Source organism: Suncus etruscus, chromosome 2 (assembly GCF_024139225.1).
Source record: "Suncus etruscus isolate mSunEtr1 chromosome 2, mSunEtr1.pri.cur, whole genome shotgun sequence".
NCBI lineage: Eukaryota > Metazoa > Chordata > Mammalia > Eulipotyphla > Soricidae > Suncus > Suncus etruscus.
Window position 1 is genome coordinate 18,365,521 of NC_064849.1, and position 23,364 is coordinate 18,388,884.

The 23,364-nt window shown below is 50.3% G+C and overlaps 1 protein-coding gene across 1 annotated transcript; it reads right to left on the bottom strand.

Annotated features, from left to right (window-relative positions):
• SAG (S-antigen visual arrestin) lies at positions 1–23,364 on the bottom strand. The gene is made up of 15 exons (XM_049769325.1): positions 23,290–23,364; positions 21,905–21,965; positions 19,074–19,118; positions 18,257–18,450; positions 17,089–17,148; positions 16,476–16,552; positions 14,982–15,117; positions 13,816–13,900; positions 10,841–10,913; positions 7,627–7,764; positions 5,909–5,986; positions 4,422–4,445; positions 2,391–2,446; positions 1,359–1,368; positions 1–106 (listed from the first exon to the last, which is right to left on the bottom strand). Exons 1-15 carry the CDS (start codon positions 23,362–23,364, stop codon positions 1–3), a joined length of 1,218 nt encoding a protein of 405 aa, XP_049625282.1.

The window sequence follows — 23,364 nt, forward strand, 5'->3', positions numbered from 1 at the left end:
TCACTCATCCACAGCCTCTTGGTCTTTCTTCCCGTCCTCAGGCTCCAGGGGGTCTTTGAGGTTCTGGCGGCCAAACTCTTCAAACACCAGATTTTCCTCCTTAAATCTAAGAACAAAGAACATTTTGCTCTTAGCTGAGTCTTTGAAGCTTGAGATGAAATGGTTTCAGGAGACAAGTCCTTGTCTTCCCTTCACACCAAAGAAACCATCAGGATTTTATGCTAGGAGGGAGACTAGGGTCACACTACTTTTTCTGGGAGAGTTTCTGGGAGCCTTTTCCACAAACAACCACGAGGAAAGGAGAGGGAAAGAAACCAAAGCAGACACACATATCCAGGAGAACAATGTGCGCAGTATGCTCATGTGCCTGTGGGGGTGTCCTTATCTGTAACTCCACCCTGGATTTAGGTGTACCTACCTGAGACCCTCCCATTCCGGGGAGTGGTCTTGAAAGGTTATATAAGGCCTTTGACCCAGGGGCTGGGCCCTCTGCCTTTTGGTCTTTGGCCAGCATGGAGGTCAAAGGGAAGATGGCTGAAAGGAGTGAAGATGCAGGGCTAGCTTAGAATAGCAAATGCTTAATAGGTTATGATATAGACCACACATGTGGTGAATAGGGCATGAATAAAGTTGATGCTTCCTGATGCTTGTCTCTGGATGAGTCTGATTCCGCCATTCACCTAAACTTGGGACCCGCCAGCTGGATGGGGGTTGCAGAGCCACGTGGCCTGGGATGGCAGAGAAGAATCCCTCTATCCATCCGTTTCCATCCAGTTTCATCGTTAATTATTTAAATCTACACTTACCTACGTGCACATTGAATATGGGGTGCCCATGCATGTAAAAGTGTGCATGTGCTTGTGGTATGCATACATGCAGGAGCATGTATGTGTGTGAATGTCACACTACGGTCGCCTCAATGTGAGTGCTGCACTCTGGGATGTATATATGAGTGTGCGTGGCGCATCGTGGTGTGCGTAGGAGTGACTGTACATGTGTTTGTGATGCGTGTGTTCCACTGTGATGTACATGTGTGCACGAGTGTGCCTGCTGCATTATGGCGTGCCTGTAGGTATTTGTGGTACATTGTGGTGCATCGTGCATTGCAGTGTGCATGTGAGTAGACACGGGCTCATTGTGTACACAAATGTGCCCTCGTGAGATGTGTTGCAGAGCAGATGTGAATGTGTGCGTGTACAGAAGTGTGTACTATGCCGAGTGTGCGTTAGTGTGCGCCAGGAAAAGCAGGGTCTGAATCCGTGCTGGCAGCATGCAGTAGGTACAATGAAACAATCTGGTGGTTTGTTTGTGAAGAGGGAGTTGTTGAGCATAGGAAGCCCTGGGTGGGCGACACTCACCTTTCCTTCCCTGTTAGTCATGAAGCAGGAAGGCAGGGAACAGAGAGGCACTGTTAGCAAAAACGTCAGGAGAACAGTTCCTGGTCCAGATGACTTTGCAGCAGGGGAGTGTGACAAGGCTAAGCTGAGCACATCCAATTCCCCATTCTTTTTTTTTGTTTTTGTTTTTGGGCCACACCCGGTGTTGCTCAGGGGTTACTCCTGGCTATCTGCTCAGAAATAGCTCCTGGCAGGCACGGGAGACCATATGGGACACTGGAATTCGAACCAACCATCTTTGGTCCTGGATCGACTGCTTGCAAGGCAAACGCCGCTGTGCTATCTCTCCGGGCCCCAACTCCCCATTCTTACTGGGAAGCCGTTACCCCATAGATTGAACCTGGGTTAGCCTTATATAAATGTCTGACCTGCTGCACTATCTATCCTTTCAGCCCAACAGAACCATCTTTTCATCTGTTTTTATATCAGTGCCAGACCCATACGTGATGGACAGCAGAGGTGAGGATCCTAGCTTGCTGACCTTCCTAGCACTTTCTGCATTCTCATCCCAGTCACCTCCATCCAAATAAAAAGCAGAGGCCTCCTCTATATGATGACTTTGTTACATTGAAACCCATCTTTGCCTATGACAGAGATGCCCTAAAATAATTTGGATTTGAATTTTGGGGGGGTGGGGTCAATCCTGGCGGCACTCTAGGGTTACTCCTGGATCTGTGCTCAGAAGTCACTTCTGGCAGGCTCGAGGGACCATATGGGATGCCAGGGATTGAACACAGGTCTGTCCTGGGTTGGCCATACGTTGCAAGGCAAACACCCTAATGCTGCGCTATCACTCCGGCCTCCTTAAAATAAGTTGGAAAGAATCTAAAGGGGCAAAATATCCCTGATCCCCAAGCATGGATTCACTTCCTCCATAATTTGCCTAGTAGTTGTGGGTAAGGACCCTGGGGAGAATCAGATGGACCAAAACCACCAGCTTCAAACAACTGCAAGTGCCATCAACAAGGGAAAACCAAAATGGGGGTGACTAACCTGAGGCCTCAGGCTGAGGGTGCATGAGGCGGAAGGGCACCTCCGTTGCCACCTCACTAGAAAGAAAAAAGCAGGTTCAGACCCTGAGAAGACATTCACAGTTACAGAGTTCCAAAGTTACAGAGTTCCTGGGCCTGAGCTGTGAGGAGCCGCAGCGAGATGAACAGAGGAAATGGGCAGGTGGAAATTTTATGTTTGCTTTGGCTGAACCAGTGATGCTCAGGGGACCATGTAGTGTGGGGATCAAATGTGCATGTACTCCCACCCTTTGCACCACCTCCCTAGCCTCTGAGGTGGACATTTTGGGGGTGGGGACAGGTTTGGGGCTCCACCTGACAATTATCAGGGCTTACTACTGGCTCTGCACTCAGGAATCCTTCCTGGCATTGCTCAGGGAACTGGATGGGAAGCCAGAGGTCGAATCTACACTGTGGAGGCAAGTGCCCTCCACAGTGTACTATGGCTCCAGTCCTTCATACTGGAATTTTACCTATTCTTTGGACATGGTAGTCCAGAAACTTCCCTTAGGTCTGGCTCAGATGGCTGGGACATTTCTGTTCCCTGTTACCACGCCCACCCCATTATTCTCTGTAGTGACATGATATTATAGGGGGAGAAGTGAGCTCCTGTACAGATGATCATTTTGTAAAAGAATTTTTGCAAAGATATGTGTGTATGTGTGTAAGAGAGAGAGAGAGAGAGAGAGAGAGAGAGAGAGAGAGAGAGAGAGAGAGAGAGAGAGAGAAGCTAGAATCTTAGACATGCAAGACCAGTGCTAAGTAATTGTCTCCTTTGTGGCCTGCATGCTTTGATTCCGAATCCTCAAGCAGTGCTCGGGCATTCTGGTCACCTCCTCTGGAAATGTCTCAACCAACCAGACACGCTTGTGCTCATAAAACAAAAGACTAGAGGCTGGCCCTCCTAGCAGGATAGGCAGAGATGAATGGGATGTAAAACACAAAGGGTCGGCAAGACCAGAGTAAAGGAGCACCTCTGACCTGCTTGCTTGAGTAAGAGCAGAACAGGGTCACAGAAACTATCAATAAAGTCCAATGGGCACTTGAAACAAATATATCAGTCATGGAGCCAACTATTTTGAGGTCAGCAAGCATTTTAAGTGTTGGATGAAAAATGTTGCCCTAGAAATGATGTCATCTGCAGGCCAGAGAGATAAGACAGCATGGAGGGCACTTGCTTCAACGCAGCCAAACTGGGCTTTATTGTCAGCATCCCAGATGGTCCCCTGAGCACTGCCAGGAGGGATTCATTTTTTGTTTTGTTTTGTTTTTGGGATACACCCGGTGGTGCTCAGGGGTTACTCATGGCTCTGCACTCAGATGTCAGTCCTGGCAGGCACAGGGACCATATGGGATGCCGGGATTCCTCTGTCCTGGATTGTCTGCGTGAAAGGCAAACTCCCTACCACTGTGCTATCTCTCCAGCCCAGGAGTGATTCTTAAGTATAGAGTCAGGAGTAATCTCTGAATATCACCAGGTGTGCACCCCCCAAAAAATAAAAAGGGGCCGGAGCAATAACACAGTGATAGGGCATTTGCCATGCATGCGCTGATCTGAGATGGACCAAGGATCAATCCCTGGCATCCCCATGGTCTCCTGAGCCTGCCAGGGGCGATTTCTGAGTGCAGAGCCAGGAGTAACCCCTGAGCACTGCTGGATGTGACCCAAAAACCAAAAACAAAAAGAAGTAAGGGAATCACACATTCACTCCACACAGGACCAGAGACAGTGCCATGGGACATGGAAGTTTCCTAAATGTGTGCATGTGTGTGTGTGTGTGTGTGTGTGTGTATGTGTATGTGTATTCATGCATGAGTATATATGTGTGTAGGCTTCAGTCCAGGTAGGTTTCAAAATGACATCCCTGGTTTCACAACATCAGTAAAGTCTGCATGATGCATCCAAAAGGCTCTCGAAGACCTCCAAGTTCTGCCAGGAACTTTCTCCTGGCTCTGCTTCAGAACCCTCAGGATTAGCCACTTAGCAGCAGCAAAGACAGGTGGCAAGGCTTACCTGGAGGTGAGCTCTCCCAGGAAGCTAGGAAATAGAAGCAGAGAGCGGGGTGACTATCCCAGCACGGACACCCCCAAACTCCTGCTTCAGAGTTTGCAGCCCACAGTGCAATCAGGCATTTTGTTGCTTCCACACCCCTCAACAACCCCCTCCCAGGATTTTCTCCTTCCTCCGAACTTGTTAAAGAACCAACACTTGTCCACTGCCTCAATGTTCAGAACTGTACTTGAGGCAGGAGAGAGTGTAGTGCTGAGGATGCTTGCCTTGCACACGGCCGACCTGGATTTGATCCCCAGCCCCCCATATGGTCCCTTAAGCCCTACCAGGAAAAACCCCTGTGCATTGCCAGGTGTGGCAGCCCCTCAAAATAAGAATGACTGTAAGGGCCAGAGTGGTGGCACAGGTGATAGGGTGTTTGCCTTGTACGCGCTGACCTAGGATTGACTGCAGTTCGATTCCCCAGCATCCCATATGGTCCCCCAAGCCAGGAGCAATTTCTGAGCACATAGCTAGGAGGAGCCCTGAGGGTCACCGGATGTGGCCCAAAAAAAATAAAATAAAAAAAAAAAGAATGCTTGTGACCAGAAATGACCCAGAGATATAGCACAATGGGTTGTTTGATCCCTCAGATGTTGTTTGGTACCTGAGATGGTCCAAAGCCCTGCCAGGAATGATTCTTGATCAAAGAATCAGGAAGAACTAAGCCCTGAGTAAAACCAAAAGCCAAAACCAAAACCCAAAGTTTTCCCAAAGTTCTTGTGAAATCCCCACTTCAAGAAGACAAAAGATGCACCATGGGAAATCGCAAGCAGCACAATTGGGGGTAAAGTCGCAGCTGTACCCTCAACCACAGGGCCTCTGTTTGCTAAGAGGAATACTTGTGTCCCATGCAACCATGGGCAGGACAAAGGGATGGGAGGGCAGTGGGATCTGCAAAGGCAAAGAAAACTGAAGCTTTCCCCTGGTGTGATTAAGGGACAGGAAAAGCACCCCATTCTGAACAGGGAATTGGGAACTGGCTGAGCTCTGGGAAGAGTGAGTTCCTGAGGGGGGTATCCTGAGTTCACTTCTCTTCTTCTTTATGGGGACTGGGAGGCTCCTAAGCTTAACCAGTTGGTTCACTGCCATGCATGAAGGCTGCTCCTCAGGCAGGTGGTGCTGGGGGTCATGAGGGCCATCCTGACAGTGGTAGGGATCCCCCAAGATTTCATGAGCAATGCTGAATGAACCCAGTGGTGGCAGGGATGGAATTGGGGCCAATGAACATAGGGCCTGCCCTGACCTACACTCTCTCTACTCCTTTTCTGCACATCTGCCCCACTGACAGCACATTTGGTGTCCACCTTCCCTCTGGCCCCAGGAGGTGCTAACTAGCCCAGAGGCCACCCGAGGCCTCCTCCATATTCCATGTGGCTCAGGAGAACTGGGAACCTCTTGCTTTGTGACCCGCCATCACAAAGCATTGGCACCATGGCCAGGACACTCACCCAGACACTGTGAGCTTCACCTTGATCTGGTATGACACCAGGATTCCCAGGACGGTACGATCAATGCCCTCCTTCAGGCTGTGCCAGCAGAAAGAAAAGGGGTGAGTGTGGCTTAGAGCAGGAGTCAGAGTCCCCCAGCAAGGCAGTGTGGCCCTCAGAAGCTCCCCAACAGGGACCAAGTGATAGCATAGCAGTAGGACATTTGGCTTGCATGCAACTGACCTGGGATGGATCTAGGCATCCCATATGGTTCCCCATGCTTGCCAGGAACAATTTCTGAGCGCAGAGCCAGGAGTAACACCTGAGTGCCACTGCTGGATGTAGCCCAAAAACAAAGAAAGAAAGAAAGAAAGAAAGAAAGAAAGAAAGAAAGAAAGAAAGAAAGAAAGAAAGAAAGAAAGAAAGAAAGAAAGAAAGAAAGAAAGAAAGAAAGAAAGAAAGAAAGAAAGAAAGAAAGAAAGAAAGAGAGAAAGAGAGAAAGAGAGAAAGAGAGAAAGAGAGAAAGAGAGAAAGAGAGAAAGAAAGAAGAAAGAAAGAAAGAAAGAAAGAAAGAAAGAAAGAAAAAAAGAAAGAAAGAAAAGAAAGAAAGAGAGAAAGAAAGAAAGAGAGAAGAAAGAAAGAAAGAGAGAAAGAGAGAGAAGGAGGGAGGGAGGGAGGGAAGAAGAAAGAAAGAAAGAAAGAAAGAAAGAAAGAAAGAAAGAAAGAAAGAAAGAAAGAAAGAAAGAAAGAAAGAAAGAAAGAAAGAAAGAAAGAAAGAAAGAAAGAAAGAAAGAAAAAGAAAAAGAAATTATAAGAGAGCAGCTACCAGAGGAAGTGGGGTGCTTAGCCAAGTTGCCAAAGATGGAAGCTTTTCATGCTTGAGATAGGAGGTTCCCTTCCTGCTTTGCCTCTTGTCTGTTTCTCTGGCAGAAATTGGTTCCTCGACTCTTCCTTGGGTCTCACCAGCCACCAATCACCCCAAGCTCTGGTAGATTCCCAAAGCAACACTTGCGCTTTTTTGTTTGTTTGTTTGGGGGCCACACTGGCTTTGCACTCATTCTGCACTAAGGGGACCATATGGGGTGCCAGGGATTGAATGAGGTTGGCTGCATGCAACACAACTAAATGCCTTATCTACTGCTGTGCTATCATTCTGACCCCAACATTTGGGCTTATCTTGCCTGGACCCACCCCCACCCCACATACACCAGGTTCCTTCCCTGAGACCTGATGAACTAGAGAGAACCTTCTGGAGAACTCTAGATGAACTAGAAATGAACCTTCTAGAAAACTCTAGAGAAAACATCAACATAGCCAGCAGGCAGCCTTGGAGCTGGCCTTTCCTGCTCTGTTCAGCACCCACCACCCAATAGGAAATGAATCACATTGCCCATAGTCATACGCCCATCCCCAGGGTCCCATGTGGCCTTGAGTAACATTGTCTGTCCCTGGGTTTTACGTGACCCTGGTCACATTGCCTGTCTTTAGGGTCCCACATGGCCCTGACATCTCTGAGCAGGGCCTTTCACCTTGCTGCATGGAAGAGACCCAATGAGGCTCCCTCATGGCTGGAGCAACTTAAAAGGGGGTGGTTCCATGCTGTCCATGGCCACTACCCACCAGTGTGTCTTGGGGTCCTGCTCATGCCCAGACACCAGCCCAATGGCCCTAGGAGCATGAAGAAAGGTGCCAAGGGGCAACAGAGTATGGCCCCCAACCCAAGGCACACAAGGACTCACATGGTGCTAGAGGCCAGGTTTGTGTCTTCATGCTTGATCTTCCCATCCAGGGCGATGCCCCTTCTCTCCCTGTTGTTGGCTAGCAAGGGCACCAGTATCAGGGTGGTAGTGAGTGAGCTGTTGGGTGGCACTTTCTCTCTGCAAGAAGAGACATAGCACTGTGTAAGCTGCCTCAATCCCTCTCCCCACCTTCTAGGATCTTGGGACCATGAGCACCCAGTGCTCACAGAACCTCCAGAGGCTGGAAACAACCTCAGGAACTATCCTCCAGTCTTTTAGCCTGTGCCAAATCTCTGAGCTTCCAGAGTATTCTTATTTTTTTTATTGGGGGGACTGTTGGGCCTCATTCAGCGACATTCATGGGTCACTCCTGGCTTTGTACTCAGAAATCACTCCTGGTTGGCTCTAGGGATCATATGGAAAGCCGGGGATTGAATCCAGGTCCATCCTGGGTCAGCAGAGTGCAAGACTAATGTCCTACCACTGTGCTATCACTCTGGACTGCTTCTAGGATATTCTGTGGGACTTCTAGAATTTTCTGTAGGGTTAACCTGTGACCCACTGGCCCGACGGTCAGACACCATCCCCAGTTTCCAGTCCCAGCTAGGAAGGGGCAAGTAGAGGGCTATCTTGGGGGATCCATGGGGACACAGGGTAGAGGTGTTTCATCTTTGAATCAAACTATAGGATAGATTGAACTCAGGGCCATACTCACAGGACCCCCGTTCCCCTACCCCAGCTCACTTGGCTTTCCCCGTATTGGGTACAGGATCCTAGCTGTATCCTCAGTGACTCTGGGCTCTGGTCTAGGTTTAGCCTGGGCACTTTCTCAACTTACCCCACAGCACCTGAGTCTGGAAAGTTGACTGTGCTGTTTACTCACAGCCCAGTCCCAGTTAGGTGTTCTCAGAACCCCCAACTCTGCAGCTGGAAAGGTATGTCTTGGTGGCACTCTTGCATGTCTTCTCTCCCTGCAGAGCTCTGGCGGGCCTTCAAACTATGTTCCTAAGGTCTAGCAAACCCCATTATCAATTTGGCCAACAGCAAGCAGGGTGAGGGCAGGACCCTGAATCCAGATTCTGGGACAAGCCAGACTTTGACATGCATACACTGTTCTCTCTCATGACCCCTGGCCCTACTTCTAGGGAGCCGTCCACCTTGACCATTGCAGTACATGTAACCAGAGTTCTGCCATGGCCCTGAGGAGGTCACATCCAAGGGAGGAATCTTAGTGAGACAGAAATTGGGTGCTGAAGAGATGGTGGGAGGCAGATGATCTGTGGCAGAGCCTGCCAAGGTCAGTGCCAAGGCCATGGGGCACCTTGGTCTGTGCCTGCCTGGTCTGCCTGTCTGGGAAGGTGGGAACTACACCTGAACTGATCTGATAAGTTCCCCAGCAGTCTGGGTACTATAAGTGTGGGGACCACAGTCTGTGCTCTGCCACCTTCCAAGGGGCTTCTAGTCTTACACCTACATGCTGAAACTAGCATGCCACCCTGTCACCTCAGAGAGGCTCGAGAATGGCTTCAAGTGACTTAACAAGCTCTAAAAAGTGCCTAAAAAGTGTCCATAGCCTGGAGAACTAAAGGCAATGGGCAGAGCTGGGGAGGCAAAAACTAACACAAACTTCTTTTGTTTGTTTTTTGTGCCACACTTGGCAGCACTCAGTGGTTACTCCTGACTCTGTACTAAGGACAGTACTAAAATGACAGTGCTCAGGGGATGACAAGATTGAACCTAGGGCAGATGTGTGCTGCACTAAATCACTAGCCCCCGGAAACATTTTTTAACCACAATTAAGCATATACCAAAATTGAGTTAGGAACCTCCCACCCTGCCAGAGCATAGAAATGTCCCCTAGAAGGACAGCAGAGTCTGAGTCTAGCTGCAGAGGGGCTACCTGTGGGGCTCCAGATTTTTATTTATTTATTTATTTATTTATTTATTTATTTATTTATTTATTTATTTATTTATTTATATATTTAGTTAGTTAGTTAGTTAGTTTTGGTGTCATAACCAGCAGCACTCAGAGGTTACTCCTGGCTCTATGCTCAGAAATCGCTCCTGGCAGGCTCAGGGGACCATATGGGATGCAGGGATTCGAACCACGGTCCTTCAGCATGCAAACGCCTTACCTCAAAGCTATCTCTCCGGCCCTGGGGCTCCAGATTTCTATTCATTCCTAAACCTCGTTCTATTTTGAGTAATAGTCACCCTGAGGTAATCTTATCTTGTTGAATCAGTTTGTCCCCCTTCTTTTAATCCCCAAAATAGTATTTGCAGAAGGTAGAGTAGAGGCTAGAGGAAAGCCTCTCCTGGGAGGTCAGGGAAGGAAGCTGAGCTCTGCCCTTGGGATACTGGCCAGTCCCTCTCCCTAGAAGGAAGAAGCAAGAACCCAGCTTCTTCTGACTCTGCTTATGGTACTAACTACAGAGCAAAAGATTGAGTCCTGGTGGCCTACTTTGAAAGGTCATTTAATTCTCTTCTGCTCCTGGGGCAGACACAGGAGGACCCTGAACCACAGAAAGTTCTAGAATAAAATGTCAGTATTGTTTGTGTGCCAATGGAACCTGGGTCACTGGGCCAGTCTTACCTTTGCTTCTCTATAGACCCCCTTGTTGGGTGCATTTTCACATCCTGGTGAGCAAGAGCTGGACCAGAACCCTCCTCTAGCAGCCAACTGATACCAGGAGCAAACAAAGGTGGGTGCAAAGTTCCTAAGAGCTCACCTGGACCATGTCCTACTTCTTGGAGAGGAGCAGGAGGTGAATTTGCCCTGAGAGCAAAAGTCCAGCAGATTGCTGGAGAGATAGCACAGTGGTAGGGCGTTTGCCTTGCGTGTGGCTGACCATGGATGGACCTGGGTTTGAGTCCCAACATTCCATATGGTCCTCCAAGCCTGCCTAGAGTGATTTCTGAGTGCAGTGCCAGGAGTAACCCCTGAGCAACCTGCGTGTGGCCCCAAAACAAAACAAAACAAAACAAAAGATATAAAAAAAAAAAGTCTGGGCCGGGAAGGTGGCGCTAGAGGTAAGGTGTCTGCCTTACAAGCGCTAGCCAAGGAACGGACCGCGGTTCGATCCCCCGGCGTCCCATATGGTCTCCCCAAGCCAGGGGCGATTTCTGAGCACATAGCCAGGAGTAACCCCTGAGCATCTAATGGGTGTGGCCCAAAAACCAAAAAAAAAAAAAAAAAAGTCTAGCAGATACTCACTGTGTCTCCTCTGCAGCCACAGGCTTGACGTAATAGTCACTGGAGTAGAGAACCACGTTGGCCACCTGTTCCACTGTGGGAGGGAGGAGACACTCAGTTGGGCACCCTTCCCCCCACCTCCCAGGACTCTGCTCTGTCAGGGAAGGTCTCTAGTAGTCTCCAGATCTAAGATGACATCTGTTCTATCCCAGCACGGTGTCAACTGCTCACCCAGGTTGCCCCTTAAAACTGCTGCTGGTGGAGCCAACATGTGGCCAACCCAGGTTGGAATCCCATTTGGTCCCCCTGAGCACCACCAGGAGTGATTCCTGAGTGCAGAGCCAGGAGTAAGCCCTGAGTACTGCCAGGTGTGGCCCCCAAACCAAAACAAACAAAACAACTATAGCTTGTGGCACAAGCTTATTCCTGAGCCCATAGCACCCCAGTCTCTGTCAAGGTCCATGCTCTTCTGGGGTGCCAGGACCCCCACTTGTTCTCTGTTCCCAACTCCCTCCAGTCTCCTCTCTCTGTCTTCTCTATGGATGGGGAGCTCAGGGAAATGGGGGCAATGTTGGCCCATCACCACAGGGCAGTGGCTCTGGAGCCAGAGTTAGGAGCTGGGGCCTCACTTAGGCTGCTGCCATGTGGTGAGGCCGTTCAGCTCCTCTGACCTACCCCCCATCTCACTATCAACTAATAGAGACAATAACTGCCTTATGTTCACATGAATATGGTGATGATGTGAGAGATGGTTACTCCTGGTTTTTTGCTCCGAAATCGCTCCTAGAGACTTAGGGGACCCTATGGAATGCCGGGAATCAAACCCGGGTCCATCCTGTGTCAGGCTCGTGCAAGGCAAATCCCCTACTGCTGTGCTCACTCCGGCCCCAGAGAGATAATTTTTTAATCTTGGTTGAAAGCAAATTTGAGCATAAAAAAGTAAAAATCAGGATGGAGTGATAGTGTAGTGGGTAGGGCATTTGCCTTTCATGCAGTCTAATACGACAGGTTCAATCCCTGGAATCCTATATTGTAGGAATTCAGCCCAATGACCCTTTACCATAAGCCTCTCTTCCTGCTTTAACTAAAGTCTGTCAGTTAACAGGCTTGCCCTGTGAACTGCCACCTCAGGGCAGTTGGATGGAGCTATATAAGGCTGGGGAAAAGTCCTAAAAAGAGCCTGCCCTGGACCAGACAGAGCACAACCGTAAGGTGTTTGCCTTGCACACAGCTGACCCAAGACAGACTGGGTTTGATTCCCGGCATCCCATTTGTTCCCCCTACCCTCTCCTGCTCTGGGTTTCACTCTCCCATTCTCAAACCCTTTTACCTGGGAATTACAAAGCCCCCAAAGTTGGGATAGATCAGCCTCCCAACACATAGGGTTCCCTGAACCCTATCAAGAAGAATCCCTGTGGAGGCCAGAATGATAGCACAGTGGTAGGACATTTGCCTTGCACATTGCCGACCCGGGAAGGACCTGGGTTTGTTCCCTGCATTCCATATGGTTCCCCCCAACCCTGCCAGGGGCGATTTCTGAACACAGAGCCAGGAGTGAGCCCCGAGTACTACCTTGGGGTGTGGCCCCCAAAAAACAAACAACACAAAACAAACAAAAAGAATAATCCCTGAGTGCTGAGCTAGGGAGTAAGGCCTGAAGACTGCTTGGATGTGGTCCAAAAGGCAAACAAACTCACACACACAAAAAAAAATCCCTTTGTGGGATGTGCTTAGCTGTGCCCAGCAAGGAGGGTGGTATTAGCATCTTCAGGAAATTCAGCAGCCTTCAAAACCCTTGAGAAGGAACTAGAAATTAAGTATCTGACATTCCCTTAGGAGCCTTGCCAGTCTGGAACTCCATGTTGGCCATTTCTACTGTTGCCAGGCCCTGAAGGTACAAAGCCGAGCCAACAGGATACAGCCATGGAGCAAATAGTGGTTCCTCAGTGTAACACATGCAAGTTCAGGCACCTTATCTAGGAGAGCCTGAGGGTGGATGGACATGATTTTTTTCTGTTTTCTTTTTCTGGAACTGGTTTGTCTGTGCCTGGGAAGGTGAATAGGCAGTGGTCACACCAAGGAACTCTGTGTCAGCCTAAGGGCCTGTCATGAACATCCGAGTTGGTGTTGACTTAAGCGCCACCTTCTCTTTGACCAATGTCAGGATGATATCTTCCTGCCAGCTTGGACACAGCCGAATGTCCCATCCTGGGGTTGGTATTACCCTCACTGACAGACCCACCCTAGGGGCCACACACTCAGGAAGGCAGGCCTAGAGCTAACAGTGGAGGCCAATGAGGATTGAGAGGGTTCACATGATACTGGGCCCCCCAGAAAACCCACAGTCCTGCCCTAGGCCAACAGAAATGACACCGAAGTTGAAAAAGGAAGATGTCCAGTCACTCCTGAGGTCTGGCTCTGAACTTCTTGCAAGGGCCTACTGTGGATGCCGTGACCCCTTCCTATTGGGGTGCTAGCCCCAAAGATGGCTTGAGCATGACCCTGGGTTGCTGAAACCTTCCCTTATCCAAGGTCCTATTGTCCCTGACACAACCACAGAGGGGTGGACCCCCAGGAGAGGGAGCTGGAATATGGCCAGACTGAGACTGTCCTAAGATTCTCCAGTTTGGGTAAGTTCCTGTAACATGCCACACCTACCAAGGTTCAGGGGTCACTTCTGGTGAGCTCCAGAGGACCATTGGGGGGGCACACCAAAATTTATGCTCCCACATGCAAAGCCTGAGATCCTGGGTCTGAGCCAATCCTTTGAACCTCTGAGCCTCCTGGACTCTCAACTGTGTCCCTGGTTCTGCCTTCAGTTAAGAGGGAGTCTCTTACCCCAGAGCTGAGGGGGTACCCTGCCTCAGAACTGGTGAGTCTCATGCCCCCGATGCAAAGGGGTCCCTTGTCTCCAGCTCTGAGGGGTCTTCCACCCACAATTCTGAGGGAGTCTTAAGCCCCACAGTTGGTAGCCCCCAAGTTGAGGGGTTTCCTACCGAATGCTTTAATCTTCTTCACTGTCTTCTCAGTGTTGTTCGTCACTGTCACTGTCACAGGAATGGGCTCCCCATGGAAATAGATCTGAAAGGGTCGGCAGACATATTAGCCAATGGGACAGTGCAGGGCCATGGCCACATGCAGAGGAAGATAAAAAAGCAGCCTGGGGCCTCAGGGGAAAGGTTTGGAACATTCTGTCTGAGGAACACTAGGATAGCAAGGACGGTGTGTACAGAGCTCCTGGGCCAGCTCCTGTGTCCTGAGGCCTCACGGATTCTATTGGGGGTATCTCTGGAGAATCACAGATACTGGGTAGGCAGGAAGTGGATGGAAATCTCTCAGATGTTCACCACTTCTGCACTGATTTTCCAGATGCCTGAGCCCTGGTAGCAGGGCCCCCCACATGCACACACATACACACACACACACACACACACACACACACACACACACACACACACACACAGGCTTTAGGGACCACCTACATGCCTATACACATGTAGGCTAGGGGCTTCTTCCCACATGTATACACTCACAGGCCTCAAGAACCACTTACACATATACACACAAGCAATAGACTTCTGCTTATATGTGTATATACACACAGGTTACAGGCACCATCTACAATTGTACGTACTTTTCAGGGACTTTGGGGATCCCAAGAAAGCCATCAGGGAAGTTCCAACAGTGACACCTGCAAGTCACAGGCTCCACCCCATCAATTCCATAAAATGTGAAGTCACCTCACTGGTGCCACACCTCATGAAAAGCCATGAGGCAGGATGGGGTGAGCCCACTCTGCCCCCCATCACTCAAGCCAACAACTATCTCCAGACAGGAGTTTCTCCTGAGGGTGAGTGGGAGGAGAGTAAGAGCTGCCCATCAAAGACTCTACTATAGAGCCCAGAAACGAGGCCCTGGGGGGAGGGGGCGTCTGGGTATGGTGGGGGGTATTCAAGGTCCTAGGAGCTCAGGCCTCAGGGGGATCAGGGCAAGCAAGGGGATGTTCGTGGTTCCTGAGGGTTCAGGGAATGTTGGGACATAGGGCTATTGGGGTGCGGGGAATTTAGGATACAGAGATTCGGGGTGTAAAGATTTGGGGTGCAGAGATTCAGGATGCAGATTCAGGATGTGGGAATTCAGAGTGCGGAGTACTTGGGGTTACCTCCTTGCTGAGGGAGACGGAGAGCTGCAGGGGCTTGTCGCACATGAAGAACTGCCAGGCGGCCTCTGCACGGGGCTGGGGGCCCATCTCCAGCGGCGCATGTTGCACTTTTCGGATCAGCAGACGCACTGAGCTCCTGTCGTGTCACACAGTGCATGGGGATCTTCAGACTCACTACACGTGCTCAGGAAGCCCCCCCCCCCCACACCCATATATCCGGCAGCAGGAGGTTAGTCTAGGGAAGGCCCCAGGGACCTGGTTGCTGCCATGGAACAAGACATCGAGTGCTCCTGACAATGAGTGTCAGGAGGAACTGTGTGCTGGAGGGGCTGAAGATGGGGGTGCCAGACTTCCCATGACTATGACTCCCCATCACTTCGGGGGCTGGTTTCTCCTGGAAGTGTCCATGGGTGTGGACACGGAGGCAAGGGAAGCCTTGATGATGTCAGAATCAAGAGGAAACTGGGACTAGAGTGATAGCCCAGCAGTAGGGCATTTTTTGCCTTGCACAGGCCGACTCAGGACTGACCCTGGTTCGATTCCCAGCATCCCATATGGTTCTGAGCCTGCCAGAAGCAATTTCTGAATGCAGAGTCAGGAGTAACCCCTAAGCACCATCGGGTGTTACCAACCCCCCCCCCCCAAAGAGGAAACTGAACCCTGGGAAGAGTATAGGGCAGTAAGATAAGCTGGGTGTGCGACTCATCTCCACCTACAGCATGATGCCCCTTGTGTGCCCTCAGCAGTAGGCAAAGCTGCGGACATGAGCCGGGGAGACACTCGGGAGCTGGAGTGTGTGCTTGGCATTGCCTGGCTCCACCTGCAGAACAGCAGGGCCCTGGGACTTCCAGTGATCCAGGCCTCCCCAATATGACCCCTGGGACTATTAAAAATAAGTAAAATGGAAATTCTTACATTATTTATCTTATTCAATACAAATTTAAAAGGCTGGGGTGGGTCATACCCAGCAGTGCTCAGGGGTGTTCCTGGCTCTGTGCTCAGGAGTGATCGCAGCAGTGTTGGGGGACCATATATGGTGCTGAGGATTCATTCACACCAGGTTTGGTGGGATGCAAAACAGGTACTTAATTCCTGCACTCTCTCTCCAGTCCCCAGAAAGAAATCCTAAATTGATGGGATTCACACCCAGCTGTGCTCAGGAAGCACTCCTGGCAGGGCACAGGGGACCCTATATGATGCTGGGATTGAACCCGTGTCAGCTGCATACAAGGCAACCACCCTCCCCACTATACTATGGCTCCTGCCCCATATAAATTCTAAAAGGAGAAAAAGTGGGAACCCTGAGGTACTGACTCCCCTTCACTCATTCCTTCTTCCCACTCCACCATCAGTCACTGCCTTTATTCACAAGAGCCTCTGTCCTCCGTGCCAGGGCTGGGGCCCTCAGGAAATGGTGTTGCTCAGAACTGAAGTGAGCAGTGAGCTCTCCTCACCCCCATGGCTCCCTGGAACCCCATTCCCACCATCACTCACTTCTTGGGGACTTTGTCTTCCTCATCACCGGTACCTTCTGAGACGTATGCCTTGACCTCAAAGTCAACCCCACAGCACTGTGGAGCAGAACACATGAGTGTCACCTCCCAGCATGGGGTTGACTCATAGGACACCCTCTTCCTCTGAACTCTGAACACTGGGGCACCACCTAAAGCTCCACCAACAAGGATGTGATGGTATCAGCACAAGAATGAGGACTTCATAGTGGCTGTGCCCACTTCTAAGTTCCTTCTCCTAGAGCGGCAAGGTACTCCTTCATGCTTGAACCAAGGAACCCAAGGGCTCATCCCAGCAACCACACAAGGCTGGGTTGCACTGTGGATGAATGTTTACAGTAACCGCAACTTTTGAAAAACAAAAAGAGTTGAAAATCAAAATTTTGGGGTTGGGGAGTTTCCCCAAGTCATATCTGGGCAGCCCCTCCCCTTGTTTTTATGTCTTTGTTAGCCTATGAGACTCCTGAGAAAGTCTTCCGCCAGCCCCTCCAACCCTGCCTAGCTGCATGAGAGTGGCCAAGCACTCCTAATGTGTTGGGCTGTGCTGGGCCTTTTGCTGTCTGTGGAAATGCTGGGCCACCGCAGGGCACACACACCTTCCCCGAATCCTGGGGTGCTGGCTGTAGCATCACCGAACAGGGCAAATAGTCTGGAAACTGCAGGAAGGACAAACAGGACAAATGGATTCATGGCAGGTGAGAAAAACACATATGAGACTCCCCCAAGGCTTCCCCATATTCCCACTATGGCCTGATGGAGCTTGCAAAATTTAGAAAAGCTAGACAGAAGCCATGTAGTCAGTTAGTCACTGTCTCTGGACATCTCCAGGCTCTGCTTCCTTCCACCTCTGGGGGTGGTCTTCAGAGCCCCTCCCTGCCCCAACCCCAGGATACAGACACTGCCCCAAGTGGAGAAATAAAGACTCTCCCTGTTCCCCATCCCCAGCCCTGTCCCACTGGGCACCCTTTCCTGCTTTGAGTTTTTGTTTTGTTTTGTTTTGTTTTTGTGCTACACTCAGTGGGATCAGGGGTTACTCCTGGCTCTGCAATCAGAAATCGCTCCTGACAGACTTGGGAGACCATACGGGATGAAGGGAATTAAATGCTGGTCGGGTTCATTGCATGGCAAATGTCCTAGCTGCTGTGCTATCACTCTGACTAGCCCCAGGGGTTACTTCTGACTCTTCACTCAGAAATCACTTCTGGAGGGCTCAGGGGACCATATGGGATGCCGGAGATTGAACTTGGGTCAGCCATGTGCAAGGCAAGTGCCCTCCTTGCTATGCTATTGCTCCAGCCCCTGCCAGATTCTTTTTTTTTTTTTTTTCGGGCCACACCCGTTTGATGCTCAGGGGTTACTCCTGGCTAAGCACTCAGAAATTGCCCCTGGCTTAGGGGGACCATATGGGACGCAGGGGGGATTGAACCACGGTTCTTTCCTTGGCTAGCGCTTCCAAGGCAAACATCCTACCTCTAGCGCCACCTCGCCAGCCCCCAGATTCTTTTTTTTTTTTTTTATTGATGTTGGACTATTGGAATCAAAGTATGTGTGTAATTAGGTGGCTGGATGAAGGGAATTTGCTAACCTAAACCCCAAGATTAAGCTGGCCCTTCAAAGGCTCAGCAACCCTTTCTGGGGCTTCACAACAGACCAGCCTGCCTTCACTGCCTGCAATCTCCCTCCGGGGCCCACAAATGGCTTCTCAGGGCCCATCCCCTCTGCCCTTTGCCAAGTCTCAGATGCTAGGTATCAAGGGTCACCCACTGTGAGCACGAAGGGGTACGTGTGGTCCCCCAGCTTCTTCAGCAGGCTCTCCTGCAGTTTGCTGGGTGCGCTGGTGGCCCCCACCGGTGGAAACACCTGCACCCGGGAGAAGTAGAGGTCACGACGAAAGGTCAAACCAATCACATCGATGTCCTCCTGGCCATAGCGGAAGGCACAGGTCAGGGAGACGTACACTGTGGGTGAAGGAGGTGTGGGTAAGGGGAATGTGGTCAGAGTGGAGGCAGCCTCAACTCTGGCCATGTCATGGGGCACTAGAGGGGTCACACCAAGCAATATGTCAGACTGTGGTAAGGCAAAGCCCTGGACACTCGGTCCTGAGACCCCAAATCCCCTGAGACTTCAGATCTCTGGGTCCCCTCAGATCACATTTCTCCTGAAACCCTGGATCTTGACATCCTGGATCCCCTGAGAACAGGGACCATGAACTCCTTATGGAGCAGCTTCCAGGAACCCTATGGTCATGAAGGAGTGGGAAGGGCTGTTCCTCTCTTTCTCTCTCTACTTTTCCTTTTTTGGGGGGGCATACCCAGGGATGCTCAGGGGTTACTCCTGGCTCTCTGCTCAGCAATCACTTCTGGCAGGTTTGGGGGACCATATGGGATGCTGGGGATCAAACCCGGGTCTGTCCTGAGTTGGTCACATGCAAAGCAAACACCCTACCACTGTGCTATCACTCTGGGCCCTTTTTTCTCAAATACTTCACTTTCTCACATGCACTCACAAACTTTCTTACACATTTACTCACACTCACATACTCCTTCCTGCCGCTGTACTGAGGACAGGGTACTTGCCTTACCTTTCTTTCCCTTCACAAGTTCAGGGTCCACCAGTACAACACCATCTGTATCAGAAAGAGCAAGAGGAGAAGAGGTGAAGGAGCCCAGAGTCTCACTAAAGCAGAGATGTCAGCACACATGAGAATCCACAGTTACGGGGGAAGGAGAAGGAGATAGATAGGGAAAACAGAGTCACCCACATTCCCACCACCCAAATAAACATGCCCACTGTTAAGATCCTAGAGTCGGGGCCCGGAGAGATAGCACAGCGGCATTTGCCTTGCAAGCAGCCGATCCAGGACCAAAGGTGGTGGGTTCGAATCCTGGTGTCCCATATGGTCCCCCGTGCCTGCCAGGAGCTATTTCAGAGCAGACAGCCAGGAGTAACCCCTGAGCACCGTGTGGGCCGGTGTGGCCCAAAATCTAAAAACAAAAACAAAAAATAGATCCTAGAGTCTGTACCAAAACACAGCAGGTAGGGTGCTTGCCTTGCATGTGGTCAACTAGGTTCAATCCCCAGCACCCTATAATGTCCCCCAAGTCCAACAGGGATGATCCTTGAGTGGAGTCAGGAGTAAACTCTGAGCACTGCCAGCTGTGACTAAATCTAATAAACAAAGAAACAAGGCACATGCGGATCACTGAAGCATTTTTCATGGGGATTAGGAGGGTTTGGGCTACACCTCAGGGCTTTCTCCTGGCTCTGTGCTCAGGAATTACTCCCATGGGGCTCAGGGAACCCTATAAAGTGTCAGGAATGGAACCCAGGTCAGTCTCATACAAGGTAAATGCTTTAACCCCTGCACTCTATGTATCTCTCTGGGTCTAATTTATTAATTCTTGAACTCCCAGCTCCTGGGCATTGAGGCAATTTCCACATTCCTCTTTATGGTCTAGCTGAGCTGGCTAGAAATGTAATTCTTTCTTCCCTACTTCTGTAGAACGTTGGCACTGAGTTAATTTAAGAAATGCTGGAGATTGAATCTGCTTAGGCTGCATGCAAGACAAACACCCTACCCACTAGTGGTACTAGCTCTCATCCGGATTGTTAGCTTGTTTTGTTCTTGTTTTGTGTTTGTGTATGCTTGTGCTGCACATGTTTCTGTTTGTTTATTTTGGGACCACACCTGGCAGTGTTCAGGGGGGTTACTCTTGGCTCTGTGCTCAGGAATCATTCCTGGTGTTGCTCCGGGGATCATATGGGATGCTTGGGATGAAATCTGGTTCGGCCACATGCAAGGTTCCCTGCTGAGCTATCTCTCATCCTGTTTGTTAGTTTTTTGTGTGTGTGTGGGGGGGGGGGGGAAGGGTCACACCTGGAAGTGCTGGAGAAAAAGTGATAAAGTGCTAGGGATTGAACCTGTGACTCCAGCATGCAAAGCAAGCACTTAACCTGTTGTGACCTATTTGCAGACCGTGGCTTATTTTCTAATTCAGTTAAAATTTTCTGGGCCAGAGAGACAGTACAGAATGGAGGCTCTGGCCTTTCTAATGGCCAAACTGTGCTCAATCCCTGGCACCCCACTGGGCTGGTCACACATAAGTACTAACTGCTGGCCCATCTTTCCAGTGCCAGCAAAGGTATTATTATTATTATTATTATTATTTTAGTTTTTGGTTTTTGGGCCACACCCGGTAACGCTCAGGGGTTACTCCTGGCTATGCGCTCAGAAGTCGCTCCTGGCTTGGGGGACCATATGGGACGCTACATGCAAGGCAAATGCCCTACCACTGTGCTATCTCTCTGGCCCCCATGGTTCAATTCTTGACACAGCACAGACCCTGTGTCCTGCTGAATGAGGGTCTCCCCAAATAAAAATAAACACAAATCTAGCAGAAGTCTGATCACTTATGTGAGGATGAGTACAGAGAAAAATAAGTTCCCCATAGAAGCCACAGCCATGCCAAACCTCATAGGTCAGGTCTCCAGGTCTAGACCACTGGGACCTTCCTGGGATAGAGTAGGCACAGTCACAGATCTGATGGAGGAGCCAGAGCTCCACCAACCACACATGCTTCTGCTCACATTTAAGCAGCCCCAGGACTGATTGTGGAGAGAAGCCTGCAGCTGCTTAGACCTGGTAGATCCAAGACCCGAAATACAAGACTAGTGATACAGCAGTGGGAGTGTGTGGCCTCATAGGCAGCCACATGGCATTGTCAAAGTTTACAGGACTGAAAGCTCAAAAGAAACACAGAAAACTAGATGGGAAAGAAGGGCCTCAAAACAGAAGCCTACTAAGTACAATGAGAGAAAACAGTAGCACAGAAGGCTCAACTTGCATCTAACAGCTCAGCAAGTCCTCGAACAATAGCTTCAGTAACACCAGTATGAAACCTATGTTGTTGTTGTTGTTTTTGGTTTTGGGTCACACCCAGCAGCGCTCAGGTGCTACTCCTGTCTCTACACTCAGAAATCGCCCCCGGCAGGCTTGGGGGACCATATGGGATGCCGGGATTTGAACCACCGTCCTTCTGCACGAAAAGCAAACACCCTACCTCCATGCTGTCTCTCCGGCCCCTGAAACCTATGTTTTAACAAGCAGTAGAAAGTAAATTATTCTATGCTTGCTAAGCTTGCTTGAGACATTCGTTGGTGGAGTGAGTGTTAGACCACTGAAGATCTGAAGTGACTGTATTATAGTAACTCTGTAAATGATGGTGTTTAAACAGTTTTTGTTTGTTTTGGGAGTTACGACTCTGTGCTCAGAAATCGCTTCTGGCAGGCTTGGGGGACCATCTGGGTGCCAGAAATTGAACCCAGGCCTTACCGCTGTGCCATCTCTCCGGCCCCAGTGTTAAAAGTTTTAAACGGAAAAAGAAAAAATATCTCTCTCCAGACTCCACTTACCTACGGGTTCAACCTTGTCCACATGGTCAATATAATCCCTCTTTCCTAGGTAAATGGTCACCTATGGGAGAATGGGGTGGTTGGTTCAGGACACAAAACCCGAGACTTGCTCTAGATACATTTGGGGGTGTTTTTCTCCCCCTTCCACTCAGACCCCAACTCCTGTTGCCACTGTGGAAGGCCGGTTTCCTCCCGCCTCTGCCAGCCCTTTCTGGTGCTGGCCAGTCTGCTGTTCACCTGCTGAATGCAAAAGCCGGGAAGGTGGCGCTAGAGGTAAGGTGTCTGCCTTGCAAGCGCTAGCGTAGGACAGACCGAGGTTCGATCCCCCGGCGTCCCATATGGTCCCCCCAAGCCAAGGGCGATTTCTGAGCACATAGCCAGGAGTAACCCCTGAGCGGCAAACGGGTGTGGCCCAAAAACAAAACAAAACAAAAAAAAAAGAACACACCAGGGACTCCCACTAAGTGAGGCTTCTTCACCCTCCTTCTCCCTTCTCCTTCTCCTTCTGCCCATGGCTGACATCGTTTCCAGCCTGGACAAAGAGGCAGAACTTTGGGGGGGTATCCCTATGGTTTCCCTTGAGCTTCTACACTCACTCTCAGAAGCAGAGGGCAGGCTGGGCAGTCTCTGCTAGAGTCCTCTAGCCATTTCCCAGTAGGGAAAGCTCTTCGCTGCCCCCTTCAGGCAAGTTATGGAACCCAATTCGCCCCTGTTGCACAAAGCTGGCTGGAGGTCAGTTCAGAGTTGCTTAGTCAACTGGCTCTGCCCTCAGGAATCACTCCTGGCAGTGTTTGGTGGACTATATGGGATGCCAGAGATTGAACCCAGGCCATCTGCATACAAAGCAAGTGCTCTACCAATTGTACTATTACTCTGTACTTAATGATCACTCCTGGCAGATCTTGGGGGACCTTATGTAGTGCTAGGGATAGGACCCGGGTTGACTGTGCAAGGCAAGTGCCTTACCCGCTGTTCTCTTTTTTTTTTTTTTTTTTTGGTTTTTGGGCCACACCCTTTGACGCTCAGGGGTTACTCCTGGCTATGCGCTCAGAAGTTGCTCCTGGCTTCTTGGGGGACCATATGGGACGCCGGGGGATCGAACCGCGGTCCGTCCTAGGCTAGCGCAGGCAAGGCAGGCACCTTACCTCCAGCGCCACCGCCCGGCCCCTGTTCTATTTCTTCAGTCCCAGATTCATGTCTATTATTTTTTAGCAGAGGTGAGAAAATCTGTCAGTGCTCCTGGAGGGTTCGGGGAACCATCTGGGAAGCCAGGGATGGAGCCTGGGTTAGCCATGTGCAAGGCAAACACCCTCCTTGCTGTATTATTGCTCCACCCCTAGATTCATATCTAAACAATGGTGTCTGCAAGCCCCAGTGCCACTTACCGACTTGTCCCGGGAGACCTTCTTGTAGATGACATAATCGGACACCATCTTAGTGGGCTTCATGCTCGCTGCCAT